Genomic DNA, 15,528 nt, shown 5'->3' with positions numbered 1-15,528 from the left:
GAATACATGAAGGACACGTGTAATAGGGGGAGGGAGAGAGAAACTGAATACGAAGACCGAAGTTGTTTCTTAAACAACAGAACAAACTGAAACGAACGACGGTTCTTTCTTATAATTATAACAAGTACAACTCTCTCTCTCTCCCGGCAAATCAAAGACATCAGAAAAATTCAATTGGCACGTCCATGCATTAATTCCAAATTCACTCGTTTTAAAAGACTTGTCTCCATTTAACGTGCGAACCATCCCAGAAGTCACTTCCTCACCCTTTGGCCGTTGCCTTGTTCTTGAAGTCTCTACCTTTCACCCTTGACTTTGCTCTCTCTGCTATTTCCAACCACCCAAAAGCCTTCTTTTTGTTGCTGACTTGTTTCTTCTTCTTGTTCAGCTCTTAAGTAAAATCCCAAGGTGCGTCTCGTGCTCTTCTTCCTCTTCCTCCTTTTGGGGTTGTTTTAGTTTTTTTTTTTTCTGTCTGTGTGGATCATTTTGTTGATTTCTAGTTGGATTTTGTGTCTAGCAAGACTTTTTTCTATAGGTAAATGTTAATTGTTGGTTTGTTAATTTTTGTTAACGAGAGAAATCAAACCCTCGACCTTTCTCTCATTTCCTTCTTTCTTAACCATCCAACCAACCATATATCTCCATGTCTAGTAAGACCGTAAGAGGAGTTTGGTGGCTTTTGGTAGTTGTAATATAGTCTTCAAAGCTTGAAATTTTGGGAGAGGTGCCCGCGTTTAGTATCTGATCGTGTCTCTAATTGGATTGTCTTTGAAGGAATACACATATGGGAAACCAAAAAAGCTTGAATTTTTGGATGCTATGGAGTTGGGATGTTTGGTCATTGAGAGACTTGTCATCAAAGCCTTATGTGTTTGCAAAAAAAAATGAGCACAAATGTTTATTTTACAAAAGTTTAATGGGGATTTTTGCCTCTACACAAAAGCTCCTTCTTTGCTTCACTAATCACTACTTTTGACTTTTGTTTTGATTTCAATTTTGAAAATATTTGTGTGTGTTTGTTTCAGCTAGAAGGCTAAAACTAGTGTATAACACAAGGGACTGGTTCAGCTCCCATGTTTGGAGTTCCCGAATCTTTGATTTTCTTTTGCTTTATGTAATCTGAAGCTTCTTGTTTCAATCCCCTGTATTGAGGTCAACGTACAAGGAGTCCATGCCTTTTAATGTTCTCCAACAAGTATAAAACAAAAAAAAAGGTTATTTTTTATTCTTGTCTTGCTTTTTAGTTTTTGGTCACGGAGAAGAGAGAAGACAATTATAGGATCGGTTTGTTGATACTTTCAGAATCTTCCCTTTTTTTTAATGTTCTCTAATAAGTATTACTTGCTTTCCACGACAATTTCCCTTTTCTTCTTTTCTTATATCTTTCCAACTTTGCTTCCTATTTATAATTTTCATGCTGTTTTTTCCCCTAATTTAGATGTGATATTAATTTTATATGGGAACAGAATGGGGTGATTTATGTTTTCACTGGATTTCTAATTAGGACTGTTAGAAAAAGAAGATCAAATAAAATATAAATTTGACCATCTGAAACCTTTATGTAATGAGTCAAATCAGGGGAAATTGAGGATATCTATCATTAAGTAATTAGCATGTTTACTTTATGAGAGGGCCTAATCATTCACAAATTAACATGGATATTATGATAGGAACTTAAAAGTTTTCAATAGAACTTTTGCTTGGTCATTTTTGTAAATTGTAAGGCTATGGTATAGTCTACTTCTCCATCTGGCTTCTTGTTTTTCTTTTACAAAGAGAAGTTTCTGCCAAGTTTATATGTTTAACGAAATCACTGTAGCTCTGCTAGAATTCATCTTTGACTATGTTAGAATATGCTTAATATGGTCTGGAAAATTAATATTGCTGATGAGACTGATATTTAGCTATTAGCAAATATTCATGGTAGTATTCATGTAATTGACCTAGAGGGGACTGATGATTCCTCTGTGCATTTAACCTGTTTCATTAAACCAACATGCAGGATCCAAATCTATCCATTAAACTGAGTTTGAAACTGACACTTGGTTGCTAATCCACTCCCAGATACATATATAAAAACTAGGCTGTTAATTTGTCCCTCCAACATATATATTGTAAGCATGAACAACTGTGATTTATTTATTTATAGTAGTTATTGAAATTTATATTTATTGATTTCTTTTTCTTTTTTTCAGGTATCAGTATATCTTCTCCCTGTCAGATTTTTGCTGGCAGCTACTTATTGACAATGAACAATCTCAAGCTAGGAGTAGAGGTTGTGAGTGCTCATGACCTTGTGCCCAAAGATGGGCAAGGATCATCTAGTACTTATGTGGAACTCCATTTTGATGGCCAGAGATTTCGGACAACTACTAAAGACAAAGATTTGAGTCCTTTTTGGAATGAGAGCTTTTACTTCACCATCACTGATCCAAGCAAGTTACCAAGCCTCACTCTTGAAGCCTGTATCTACCACTACAACAAAGGCAATTGCTCCAAAGTACTCCTTGGGAAGGTCCGGCTCACTGGAACCTCCTTTGTTCCGTATTCTGATGCTGTTCTTTTGCACTACCCTCTGGAAAAGAAAAATATTTTTTCGCGCTCCAAAGGAGAGATTGGTTTGAAGGTTTTTGTCACAGATGACCCTTCTTTAAGATCCTCAAACCCTATTCCTGCTGTGGAATCCTTTTTCAATACAGACCAAAATGAAAATCTAACACAAGACCAAACACCACCACCGGTATCATTTACAGACTCAATCCTCAACAGCGTCTCTAGAAAGAAAACCGAGACAAGGCACACGTTTCATAACATTGCAAAATCAAGTAGTGAACAAAAACAGCAGTCTAAGCCTGCAGCAGATGCCAACCCTAGTGTAACATTTGGGATTCATGAGATGAAATCATCACAGGCTCCTCCAAAAGTTGTTCAAGCATTTGCAGGTCCACAAGAGTTTTCGGTGAAAGAAACAAGCCCTACTCTTGGAGGGGGAAAAGTTGTTGGGGGAAGGGTTATTCGCGGGAGCATGCCGGCCACATCCAGCAGCTATGACCTTGTTGAATCAATGAAGTATATTTTTGTAAGAGTTGTAAAAGCGCGCGACCTTCCTTCGATGGATATGACAGGTAGCCTTGACCCCTATGTGGAGGTAAAGGTTGGAAACTTCAAAGGAACTACCAACCACTTTGAGAAAAACCAAAACCCTGAATGGAACAAGGTGTTTGCCTTTGCCAAGGACAATCAGCAATCATTTATTCTTCAAGTTACGGTTAAAGACAAGGACAAGATATCAGATGATGTTGTTGGAACTGTGACGTTTTCTGATCTGCATGATATCCCTGAACGTATTCCACCTGATAGTCCATTGGCTCCTCAGTGGTATAGGATTGAGAACAAGAATGGAGAAAAGAGAGGGGAGTTGATGCTTGCTGTTTGGAGAGGCACACAAGCTGATGAGGCTTTTCAAGATGCTTGGCATTCTGATGCAGTAGTCTCCCCTGATGGAAGCACTATATCTAACTATGCTCAGATTCGATCGAAAGTTTACATGTCTCCGAGATTATGGTATGTACGCGTCAAAGTGATCGAGGCACAGGACTTAGTTTCATCTGACAAGTCTAAAGTTCCAGACGTCTATGTTAAGGTACACATTGGCAACCAGATTATAAAGACGAAGCCATTAAGGGACATGAACCCGCAGTGGAATCATGAGGCGTTGTTTGTCGCCGCTGAACCTTTTGAAGAGCCTTTGGTCTTCACAGTTGAAGAACGCAGTGCCAACAAGGATGAGACTATTGGCAATGTTGTTATTCCTTTAAACAGAATTGAAAAGCGTGCTGATGATAGGCCTATCCGTGATCACTGGTATCTTCTTGAAAAGTCCATGTCATCTGCTATGGAGGACCAAGCGAAAAAGAAAGAGAAAGAGAAGGAGAAGGACAAGTTCTATAGCAGAATCCGTGTCATTGCCTTTCTTGATGGTGGATACCATGTGCTAGATGAGTCAACTTATTACAGTAGTGATCTAAGGCCAACCACAAGGCAATTATGGAAGAAGCCAATTGGTGTGTTAGAACTTGGCATTTTGAATGCTGATGTATTGCCAATTCCAACCAAAAATAGGGATGGAAGGGGAACAGCAGATACATACTGTGTGGCAAAGTATGCCCACAAGTGGGTGCGCACTAGAACCATTGTTAACAATCTAAACCCAAAGTTCCATGAACAGTACACTTGGGAAGTTCATGACACAGCTACAGTTCTCACCTTGGGGGTATTTGATAATGCACAGATTACTAATTCTTCAAATGGTAACAAAGATTCCAAGATTGGAAAGGTTCGGATAAGGATCTCAACGCTAGAAGCTGGTCGTGTTTACACCCACTCTTATCCATTGTTATCAGTGCAAAACTCTGGCCTCAAGAAGAACGGGGAAGTGCACTTGGCCATACGGTTCTCATGCACCTCAATGGCTAACATGATGGCTTTGTATTTAAAACCCCATTTGCCAAAGATGCACTACACAAAGCCCCTTAACATCATGGACCAGGAAAGGCTGAGACTTCAGGCTGTGCTCATTGTTGCATCTAGACTAGGCAGGGCAGAACCCCCTCTTAGGAAAGAAGTGGTTGAGTACATGTCTGACTCAGAATCTCATTTGTGGAGCATGCGGCGCAGCAAGGCCAACTTCAACCGTTTGAAGGAGGTGTTTTCCGGGCTACTTGCATTTGGAACTTGGTTTGGACAAATTGCAACATGGAAGAACCCTTTTGTGACAGTGCTGCTGCACATTCTCTACTTAATGCTTGTGTGTTTTCCTGAACTTATTCTACCAACCGTGTTCCTATACATGTTTGTAATAGGGATGTGGAAATGGAGGTTCCGCCCGAGATACCCTCCTCACATGGATGCTAGTCTCTCTTGTGCATATGTAACCAGCCCTGAGGACTTTGATGAGGAAATGGACACTTTTCCAACCACAAAGAGCTTTGATATCGTTCGTTGGAGGTATGATAGGTTGAGAAGTCTGGCAGGGAAGGTTCAGAGTGTTGTTGGACAGATAGCAACTCAAGGAGAAAGAATCCATGCTCTTATAAATTGGAGGGATCCACGTGCCACTTCGATATTCATGGTGTTTTGCCTTGTGACTGCTATAGTTTTGTATGTGACACCACCACAGATGTTGTTTATTCTATCTGGATTTTACCTAATGAGGCACCCTATGCTTCGGGGTAAGACGCCAGGAGCACCGATCAATTTCTTCCGCAGGTTGCCTGCTCTCACAGATAGCATGCTGTAAATATAGACCCTTGTTTTGTGCAAACCAAGTTTTGGTGCTGCCAATATTTGAATCTGGTTTAAGTTTTTTTGGCAGTGCTTGTACAAGTCTTTGTTCCTTGAGTCATGATTGTTGATACAAAAATGTACACATTCTGTGGAAAATTCACAAGTGTATTTTATTTATACTACTGTTTTTTTTATTCTGTGCCGGCCTTATAGGATTTGATCAGATGCTTGTAGTGGAAATATGCTGGCACTTATAAAAACTGGAATACTATCCTTATGCACTCACTACTTATATGGCAAATTAACAAATTATATTATGTATGATAAATTTATTAATTTTATGTATGATAAATTTGTTAATTTTTACAACAACTTCTTTAAAAGTCATACTTATCATAATTTTCATTTGATTAATAGTGCAAAGGATTCTACTCCTACAATATATAGAAATTAAACTCAATTTACAGGGTGAGTTCTATTAATTCAATCATTTGCTTTGTAGTGTGCTTCAAATGGAATTTTCTTTTTCTTTTTCTAGGCGGAGAGACGAAGTAGAAAAGTAGTTTCTGTGGTTGGAATGAACACTGAAATCTATATTTTTCTGAGTAGATTTCAACCTATTTTATGTACAATGTATCAGTTGAAATCACATCCAACGCCAAACGTCTAGTTCACTAGAATGTGTGCAACAGATTTTAAACAGAAAAACAAACACACACTTGTTCATTTATTTAGTTTTCTTGAAAATGACCAAAGTCTAGAAGTATGATGTCTTACCAACTTTTCATAGAGAGACTCCATTTGCATTTTTATGTGGATTGAGTTGTTCAACTTGACTATTTTATATTTATTTAATTTAATGTGCTTCTACTGTGATGTTTGAGTAAGATGTATATATACTTATCGCAAATGGTTCGTAACAGGTGAAGACAAAAAATATATATATAATGCATGTATTTCACTTTTGTTCTAAACAATATATTAATAATTGTTTTCAAAAATAGTTATTTTAATAATATGAAAATAGGAATTATTCAATTTTTTTGTGGATGAGATAAATCTAGCAGTGTTATAGCCCACGGTATGCCACAGGTGCAGCTTGTCCACAGTAGAAGTCGTCTGATAACTTTGTATAATAAGACATGTTTTTTTTTTATTTTTATTTTAAGCCTAAAATATCTTTTTCGTTCTTATAAAAATTGATTGATTATTAATTTTTTTCAAAATTTGTTATATATTTTTAATCCTCATAAAATTAAAATATATTATAATTTGACCTGAGACTTACCTTGATTAAAATTGAACATATAATGATTATCTACTTAAGAATATGATAGTGTAAAGCTGAACTTATATTCATTATATATGTAGGTTCGAATTATGACATTTTAATTTATTTTGAATTGACTTTCTTTCAAAAAAGATCATGAGTTATATATATATAGATAATATGTTCTAAAACTATGTTTATATAAATAAAATAATATTAACACAAATGGTATAAGGTCTTCAGTATTCATATGTGAAAAAATATTTGTTTAATTAGATAATCGTGTTTGATTTTCTTTATATATAATATTTTCTTGAATTAACAGCAGTGACACATCACGATATCAAAAAATATCTAATTTCTGTCCCGTAAAAAAATACAAAAATATTACAATACTTATATATTTTCAAATAAATAATAACAGTAATAATAGATTTTATTATTAAATATAACTTTTAAAACAAAAAAGTAAATAAACGTTCATAATTAAAAAAAATGGATTACTATTATACATTAGTTATTAATTAATTAATACTAAAATTTCGATTTGTGAATTAGGTTTTTTACGCGCCTCACCGTGAACTTTCACTCATTTGCACGTTGCACTCGCTCGCAGCAAAGCTCTCAACTTTACTTTACGATTTCGCTACTTCCAGTTCCATGTAAGTACTCGCTTTGTTCTCCTTCTCTTTTCTCTTCATCGTTTTCACTTTCATATTTTGTGCATCGGAGCCTCCCCGGGAGCTTCGCCTCGGTGGCTTCCGGTGCGGCGGTGATGGCGAAGCAGATTTATTTTGTTCCAATTCGTAGTTTTGTAATTAAAATGTAGTTACATTTGTGTAAAATATTAGCTCAATCATTCTAGTAAGGTTGAAGAAAGAATGGTGCTGTCAGGCTTGGTTGCATATTTTCTCTCTAAAAGTGATTGAACAGATTGCTGATATTTTCTTTGAATTTTTTCACTAGTATGCTATGGAGTAGGAATTTATTTTTTTTGAATAGCTAAACAAGAGTGTTACAAAATTTTATCTTTTTTATTTCATAGTGGTGTGTTTTACTATGGTTTTGGTCTGCTTTTTTTTTTTAATCCATTTATTCTGCCTCTTTTGGTTTTCTAGCAGTGGCACTCTTGTTTCTTCTTTTGAGGAAGTTAAGTTCACTGGTTCAAGTATTTTGGGATCCACAAGGTGGGGACGTAAAGGATTGGGATTTCGATGGAGACTGACAGACCTGACGGCCGGACTCCCAATCAACTGAGACCCCTGGCCTGCTCCTGCTCTATCCTGCATCGCGCCCATGGCTCGGCCAGTTGGGCTCAAGGAGAAACCAAAGTGCTTGCTGCCGTTTATGGACCCAAGGCGGGGACCAAGAAGAATGAAAACCCCGAAAAAGCATCTATTGAAGTTATTTGGAAACCCAAGACTGGACAAATTGGTTGGAGCAATACTGTACTCAACTCAACACTTTCTTTCCATTTTAAAAAACAAAATTGATATCTTGTTTTCATTGGTTTAGGAAAATTGGAGAAGGAGTATGAGATGATATTGAAGAGAACTTTGGAGAGCATTTGCATTCGAACGATATATCCCAACACCACCACTTCGGTTATAGTCCAGGCAAGTTTTGTTTTCAGTTTTAGAAATTTGGTTTGTTACATATTTCATAATTTAGTAAGATTCAAAGGACACAGTGCAATGCAACTACATTTTCGGTTTTACTCTGATTTGGATAGCAACTGTGCTGCTCTGTGGTTCTTTTGTGTGAACGATTCTCTGTTAAAATTGGAACTTTTGTTTCATGCCTTTGCATATTTACTGCCATTGCTGATTGCTTTATAATTTTTTAAGTGACGTGTCATGCGATTTGTAGTTAACTGATATCTTCACTCTTTGTTTCTACTGCAGGTTGTACACGATGATGGTGCTGTATCCTATTTTAAAATTCAGTTCTAATATGGTTTATATGGTGACTGTTTCTTTAAGGTTATGATATTGTCTACTTTTACTGCAACCTTTCCTTTTAATTTGGCAATTCTTCACTTTGTGATTTGATTCATCGTGACATGTATTCCTTAGGATTTTAGTTTGATGCTGAAAGTATGACTCAACTTGTCATTCTACTTTAACCCTGTTTTAAGTGGGTAGTGTTATACTCTCTTGAAAATGGAAGGAAAGACTAATCCTTTGAGAGTCATGAGGTGCTGTAATAGTTATTTATTTCTCCGTGAAAGATTTTTCTAATCATTTTATGGAAATCTGTTTCCTTCTGTTGACATTAAAAGGGTAAGCTATGAAATCCTGCCGGCTTGTCATTTTGATTGCTTGTGACATGCATGACAATGTATAATAATTTTACTGATGATCCATACACCATAGGGTACATGTGTGAGTGTGACTACAGTTTCATCCCTCTTTTTTAATTTATTCTGTATAATGTATGAAATCTTTTAACCATCTTCCTTTTAAATTTTGAGCCTTTTGATTGGTATAAAAAGCGGAGAAACTATATTTTTCCCTAATGTCTAGCCAACACATTTGTGCTATTTTTACACTTCAGGTTCAATGGTTAACTATTAGAATGGGTGCTGGGTAGTGGACTAGTGGTATTCAGTCACTCTGTTCACACCTTTAGAGGCAAGTTGTTGCTTTTTTACAACTATGAAAGAGAACAAATTAGATTACCATCTGATACATACATTTCAGTTTGATTTTATTGTTTATTACATGAGGGGTGGAGACCTAAAGTGATTAATAATTAATATATATGCTTCTGGATCTTTTGCTCCGTTTTCTTGACTTAATATGTAGCTTCTTCCATGTGCAATAAATGCAGCATGCACTGCACTTGTGGATGCTGGAATACCCCTAAAACATCTTGCTGGTAATCTAGATTTGTTGGTTTATTTCTATGTTTTCATTCTATTAAAAATAATGAATTCTCATCCTTGTCTCTACAGTGGCGATATGTTGTTCTGTAACAGATAGTGGCTGTATTATATTGGACCCAACCAAAGAGGAAGAGGAGGTTAGTAGAATCATTTTTTGGTTAATTTAAAGTGTTATTATATTTTTACCTAAAGTCTAGTGAATTTAGTCAGCTGAAAAAGATCTGGTCTACATTTACCTTATTTGTATTTGTACTCTAAATGCCTTGTGGATACTAGTTGAAAAAAATCGTTTAAACTTTTGTTGTCTCTGTTCAGTTATTGCTGCCATGACAAGCCTTTCGTTATTGATGTCATGATGTTAACTCTTTTTCTATTCTAGCTTTTCTTTGTTTTAGTAAAGTACATTATCCTCATTTCAGGTTTGATTAACTTAACTTCTCTTATTGGAGAACATAAACAACCTCTTCTTTATTTTTGATGGCATAGAATTGTTAACCTTTTTATAAATTTACATTATTTAACCTTTTTCCTTTATCTGCTTCCGCGATATTAGAAGACATGATCCAGGAAATAGTTCAGTATTGCCTTGTTCTTTTGCAATGCAAACCCAACAGATTTTTATTCCCCATGTTAAAATTATAGAGGTCTTTATATTCATGATTAGTGGAAATTTGATTTGCCTGGTAACTTCAGCAACCTTTTTTGACTTGGGCAAAAACCAATAATCCAGCTAGGTATGAGATGCTAACTATCTAGATTCTGGACCAGTAACTAATTATGCATCCAATAGTCAATGTGTTTTATCTTAGAGATGTTCATGCATATGTGTGTAGTCAATGACATACTGTGAGGCTTAGTGGTACTCTGGACATGATATATTTTTTTTTTTGCCGTAAACCCATAACCATGATATAGTTAATATTTTCTTGTCCCTTTGGCATACTGGCATAATTGGAGTCCTAGGTTCCATGCTTCTTGTATACAACTCTAATTCAATGTTTTTTTTACCTTATGGCAGAAAATGAAAGCATACATCAATTTAGTTTTTCCAAATACAATTGTTTCAGTCCTCCCAGAGAGATCATCGCAGGTGGGTAGTGAGCCTATGGCACATGGAATCATGACATCTGTTACACAGGGTGCTATGTCAGGTATTTTGCCACACTTTCTTCAACCTTTTTTTAGTTGGTACCTTCAATAGGAATTGTTCGTGCCATAAGTATCTATCTTTTCCAACATTGGCCTAGTGCTTTAGCATATGCTTGCACAGTATGCGCTTGTGTAGATTTTTTTTTGTTCTGTGATTGTTGCAACTGAGAAAATGAATGGAGCTACCTCCAATTGTATTAAATTTTGGGGAAAATTGGAAAAACCGAAAATAAATATTATAACAAAATCTAATTGGGCTTGGGTCATGAATCTATTAAAGCACTTCTGGTGGACCTGATTGTTCGTTCTTCTTTCCTTATTATAATCAGAAAAATATTATAAATATAGGTACTAAAATACTAAAAAATGATAAGGTCAAAATATGGTATTCAGTTTTAACATTTCACAGTGATCTAATTAGTTTTCTGATTTTTTTTTCTTTTCCTAGTGGATGATTATCTTCACTGCCTAGATCGAGGGCGTGCTGCTAGTGCAAGATTGTCGGAATTTGTGAGGAAGAACATAGGGCCGAAATCTACATGTGAGGCATCTAAAGCCGGGTGATTTTCCATTCATTTTGGATGGATGTAGTTTACATATTTGTCTGTTTTTTGCCTGCAAGGGTTGGGGAGGATGGGATTTCTCTGCAGGTAGTGTCGCATATCTGTCCCATTCATGAAAATTATTGTTGGTCGATAATAAATTTGCCAAAGCCAAACTGACCTCCTGGTTTGGTTAGTTCTTTAGTAGAAGACTATTTGTTAATATATTTGTGCATTTGATTACACAAAAATGTTACTAAAAATTATTTGATTTTTATAATATATTTCGGTCATAAATTATTTTTTCATTGAACCGTCATTTTTAGTCTTTTTATATACTACTAACAGTAAATTTGGTTAGATGTTTTGTCACTTCCAAAGTGTTTACTTTGCCTACAACTCCTTGCAAAAGAGAAGCAATGCTAGGACATTGAGTTTGTGTTTGGTACAGTGGAGAGAAATAAAGTAGATGAAAGTAAAGATGCTGAGAGTAGAAAAATAAGTGAGAAATAAAGTGATGATTAAATGTGTTTGGTTGAAGAAAAATAAAGATAAAATATGAGAGGAAGAGATGAGTAAAAATAAGTGAGAAATAATACAAGTGGGTTCTACCATTTTTAAACTTATTTATTTCATTTTCTCACATTGCAAACTCAATCCTCTTATTTCTGTCTGCAGAATATTATATCAGTCTCACGTTCCAAAAACATAGCGTCAGTGAAGGAAGGATAACTCGATCCATTGGAAATATTTTAGTATGCAATTTTATTTAAAGATATTTTAAAATCTTTTAAAGAATATTATATAAAGATGTTAAGTTAAATGGACTAAATTATATGATTCAACAATAAGAATAGAGGACAGTGTAATAATTAATGTAACAATAAGAAAGACAAGTATAATTTATTTTTCAATTTTTATCAGATTTTTACTAAATTTTATTACTTTTAAAATTATTTTATCTCACATTTATCGTAAACTCTCAATAATTTAAATAAAACTAGCAACTTAAAAGTAATTAATGTAATAATAAGAAAGACGAGTATAATTTATTTCTCAATTTTTATCAGATTTTTAGTACATTTTATTACTTTTAAAATTATTTTATCTCGCATTAATAGTAAACTCTCAATAATTTAAATAAAACTAGCAACTTAAAAATTTTAAATAGGAAAAAATATAACTTTTTTAATATTAAAAATAAAGAAATTTAATCAACTAAAAAATAAGAAATAAAATGTACAGTTAGGTTGTTATTAGTAAGGGCAAATTCGAGGTTGGGCATAACATGCGCATGAATAAAATAAATATCCATTAATTCACCAAACACTTGAAAAAACAACAAAGATGTTATGAAGAGAAGCTTCAATGAAGGGCAGCATAGACATAACAGCAAGCACAGAAGGTGAACTCACAAACACAGGGGTGCAGAAGGAAACAATACTCAAAAGAAAGGTCAAAAAGCCCACCTATTTGAAGGATTTCGTCTGAAGGAATCTAATGGAAATTGCCAGCTCACACGATCCTCCACAATCCTCCTGCTGATGCATGCTGCGTATCTGAGGGAAAAGCAGCCATAACAGAATTAGTTATATTCCTAGGATTATACCAATTCTAGAAGAAAATTATTCCTTCCTAGGATCTATAAATACTATGTAAATAACAGAAGGATTAATAAGAAAAAGCTGGAATTCCTTATCTTAGAACTTTTCTGATTTCCCTTCTCTTCTCTGGAGGAGCTCAACCTCTAAATCAGCCACGTTCATAACAAAAGAGTAGAAGCAAAGAAGTTCATATCTAGACAGAGAAGTTAAGGAATGATGATATATGGAGTGGGTAGTAGATGACATATTAATCATAGATATTAATTGGGAGATATAAGATAAATAATAATACGTATACGTTACACATAAATTTAGTTACAGAGAAAACCCGTATTTATTATTTTTTTTTTTTTCAACTTGTCTATTCTCTTATAAGCACACTCTACGTGTATAGAGCATATGCAACTAGAATTGTGAAAATGACACTGATCTTTATACAACAAATTAAATATATGGAGCATTTTATGACATGCTTACTTTTACCTCTCCCCTCAATCAGCACTCCATTCAATGTATGAATGGTTTGAGACTTGTTTTATTTCTGCATATTTCAGCAAAGGAAATAACTGTTGCAAATTTGTTAAGTCAACTTTCAAATGCTTTAGGTACTTGAGATGCAGAATCTCTATACCCCACTTATTGACATCATTGTCATGATTCATACTTTGGAGTTTTCCTCCGATTATTTTTAGCTGTTTGAATCCCCTGGCTAGCTTGTCAGGCATGAGCCATTCTGGAATGTTTTGTCCAGGAAAACCTTCAAGATGCAACTTTTTCAAGCTTGAAGGCAAAATGATCTTAATATCACTGTACCTTGACATACCCCATGATATTTTGAGATGCTTAAGTGCTGACAACTCTTCCAAGCTTTCAAACTCTCCATCTTTGATGACAGCCTCAATTCCTATATGTATGCTGAGTCGCCTTAGTTCTTTCAAATTTGCAAGATCTGATATTGTGCAGGGAGTCTTTTTGGGGTTACCTATTACAAATCCCTTGAGCACTCGGAGATTAGTGAGTGTCTCAATCCCCTTTGGCATGTCGTCTAACAAGTAACATTGGGATAGAATGAGACGTGTGAGACGTTCCATTGATGAAATATCATTGGGCAATGTTTCTAAATTGTGGCAAGCTTTGAGATCAAGAATTTGTAGGTTCCTAATTTGAGTAATGGAGGGTGGAAGCTCAGATATTCTTGATATTCCACGAAGACTAAGATACAACAAAAATTCTTGATCCCTCAACTCCTTTAAGAATTCTTGACTCCCCACTTCAATGTGATGTGAAGGTGAATCTTGCCAACGACCAAGTTGCATTGAAGCACTTTTAAAGACACACGCTTACTTTTAGAGAGCCATTGAGATTGGAAATTCAAATAGTTGGCTCCAATATTAAAAATACACCATCTGGAATCAGCAGGTATCAAACCAACCCCATCACCTAGCATGACTTTTTGTTTCTCAAGTACTAACCGAGTCAACCCAAGATAATACCCAAGATGATGTGCATTTTTTTTGTATGGTGAGAATGATGACTCCAAGAGAGGATGGATGTGAGGATGAATTTGAAATTTATTGACAAGGGGACACTTGGTATTACCATAGGGTACTATCATATTTAACTTCAAAAGCTCATCAATCACTTCCTCACCCACTTCCTCTGCCGTTTTCTCTTTTGTTTTTCCAATATAACCGTCTCCAATCCACCGATAAATTGTGTAACTTTTCTTTAGAACAGCATCTTTGGGGAAAATTACAAGATACATCAAACAAAGACTCGGTCGAACATCTAGCTCGCGATACCTTTTCTGAAGCAGATCTAGGTCTTGATCCAACAAGTGATTCTTGTGTTGGACTGAAGATGAAGATGGATGTGATGAGTCATCAAAGGCATCCATTGGGAGCAACTTGTGAGCACAATCTCTTATTCTTTTGCAAATGCCATCCATGTCTTCATCCAACATCTTCCTGTCCAACTTTCGAAGATGGCCATCGATCTCTGTTAGCGTGTCAAGCAGTTCATCTTCGTTCTTCTTCACTCTCATGAACACTTCCTTTATCTTGTTTAACTCCCACGTCAACTTTTCCAACTTGCCATCAAATGATTCATCTTTTCCTCTTTGATGGAAAGTGCTCCTCGCTTTCGTCACGCGCTTCAGTAACAAACAAAGGCCAAAAATACTACTTGATCTTTTGTTTTGATACACGTTCTTCCATTCTTGACTATGCAGCATATTAGGTTAGAATGTGACACAATTTAAATATAGTAACTCAAATAATTAAGATAACAATTAAGATAATTTAAAGAAGAAAAAAACAATCAAGGAGAAGCCAACAAATCAGCATAGTGCATCATAGAGGTAATGATTGTGGGGGTAAAAACTGACCTTAGTGAGACTTGTTGTCACTTCAAGGATGTCGATGAAAAATCAAGAAAGAATAAAATACCTATATATAGGTTTAGTTAATCAAGACATTAATTTATAATAAAAAAATTAGTGGTTGAGATTTATAACTGCTAACTTGAAATAGAGGAAATTTTATAATATTAGTTACAATCGCTAGCTATATCCATTAATACATGTAGGTGAGATGATAAATTAGGTTTATGAGATGTATGTAGAATCTAGCAAATTAGTCTAGTATACGCTTGATGTAGTTACACAGAATTTCTTGACTGTGACTTGTCAATCACATATATCGAAAGTTGATTATATTAAATACCGAGAAAAAATTGTTCAGACTTGTAAATTTGTAATAACGGTGATGAGGAAGTGAATAAAGATAGGCG

General features: G+C 35.1%; 3 protein-coding genes across 7 annotated transcripts; 2 read left to right on the top strand and 1 right to left on the bottom strand.

Annotated features, from left to right (window-relative positions):
• Positions 1-85: 85 nt before the first annotated feature.
• LOC114425235 (FT-interacting protein 3-like) lies at positions 86-5,603 on the top strand. Of its 4 annotated transcripts, XM_028392071.1 has the most exons (4): positions 86-408; positions 1,026-1,214; positions 2,003-2,114; positions 2,196-5,603. In XM_028392071.1, exon 4 carries the CDS (start codon positions 2,249-2,251, stop codon positions 5,297-5,299), a length of 3,051 nt encoding a protein of 1,016 aa, XP_028247872.1. In that variant the 5' UTR covers positions 86-408; positions 1,026-1,214; positions 2,003-2,114; positions 2,196-2,248; the 3' UTR covers positions 5,300-5,603. The 4 variants fall into 4 exon arrangements, with proteins under 4 accessions (XP_028247872.1, XP_028247870.1, XP_028247873.1 ...); XM_028392069.1 differs by lacking the exon at positions 1,026-1,214; XM_028392072.1 differs by lacking the exon at positions 2,003-2,114.
• A 1,514-nt stretch (positions 5,604-7,117) lies between these two features.
• Positions 7,118-11,447, top strand: LOC114425706 (exosome complex exonuclease RRP46 homolog). Of its 2 annotated transcripts, none has more exons than XM_028392655.1 (8): positions 7,118-7,218; positions 7,678-7,990; positions 8,072-8,172; positions 8,461-8,481; positions 9,364-9,436; positions 9,513-9,580; positions 10,462-10,594; positions 11,041-11,447. In XM_028392655.1, exons 2-8 carry the CDS (start codon positions 7,771-7,773, stop codon positions 11,154-11,156), a joined length of 732 nt encoding a protein of 243 aa, XP_028248456.1. In that variant the 5' UTR covers positions 7,118-7,218; positions 7,678-7,770; the 3' UTR covers positions 11,157-11,447. The 2 variants fall into 2 exon arrangements, with proteins under 2 accessions (XP_028248456.1, XP_028248457.1); XM_028392656.1 differs by having other exon boundaries at positions 7,122-7,218; positions 7,675-7,990.
• Positions 11,448-13,229: 1,782 nt separating this feature from the next.
• LOC114368549 (disease resistance RPP13-like protein 4) lies at positions 13,230-14,971 on the bottom strand. Its single transcript, XM_028325772.1, has 2 exons — positions 14,338-14,971; positions 13,230-14,032 (listed from the first exon to the last, which is right to left on the bottom strand). Exons 1-2 carry the CDS (start codon positions 14,969-14,971, stop codon positions 13,230-13,232), a joined length of 1,437 nt encoding a protein of 478 aa, XP_028181573.1.
• Positions 14,972-15,528: the final 557 nt, after the last annotated feature.

Source organism: Glycine soja, chromosome 9, assembly GCF_004193775.1.
Source record: "Glycine soja cultivar W05 chromosome 9, ASM419377v2, whole genome shotgun sequence".
Lineage (NCBI taxonomy): Eukaryota > Viridiplantae > Streptophyta > Magnoliopsida > Fabales > Fabaceae > Glycine > Glycine soja.
Note: the sequence above shows the minus strand (reverse complement) of the source record. Positions and strands in the feature narration are given on the sequence as shown.

Bases quoted from the DNA above. Each gene is read 5' to 3' on its own strand.
- LOC114368549 (XM_028325772.1), bottom strand. From the start codon at position 14,971: ATGCTGCATAGTCAAGAATGGAAGAACGTGTATCAAAACAAAAGATCA. The intron at 14,033-14,337 runs GTAATACCAAGT...GTCGTTGGCAAG, and splicing joins AAATATGATAGTACCCTATG to ATTCACCTTCACATCACATT.
- LOC114425706 (XM_028392655.1), top strand. From the start codon at position 7,771: ATGGAGACTGACAGACCTGACGGCCGGACTCCCAATCAACTGAGACCC. The intron at 9,437-9,512 runs GTAATCTAGATT...TTGTCTCTACAG, and splicing joins ACCCCTAAAACATCTTGCTG to TGGCGATATGTTGTTCTGTA. The intron at 9,581-10,461 runs GTTAGTAGAATC...ACCTTATGGCAG, and splicing joins CAACCAAAGAGGAAGAGGAG to AAAATGAAAGCATACATCAA.
- LOC114425235 (XM_028392070.1), top strand. From the start codon at position 2,249: ATGAACAATCTCAAGCTAGGAGTAGAGGTTGTGAGTGCTCATGACCTT.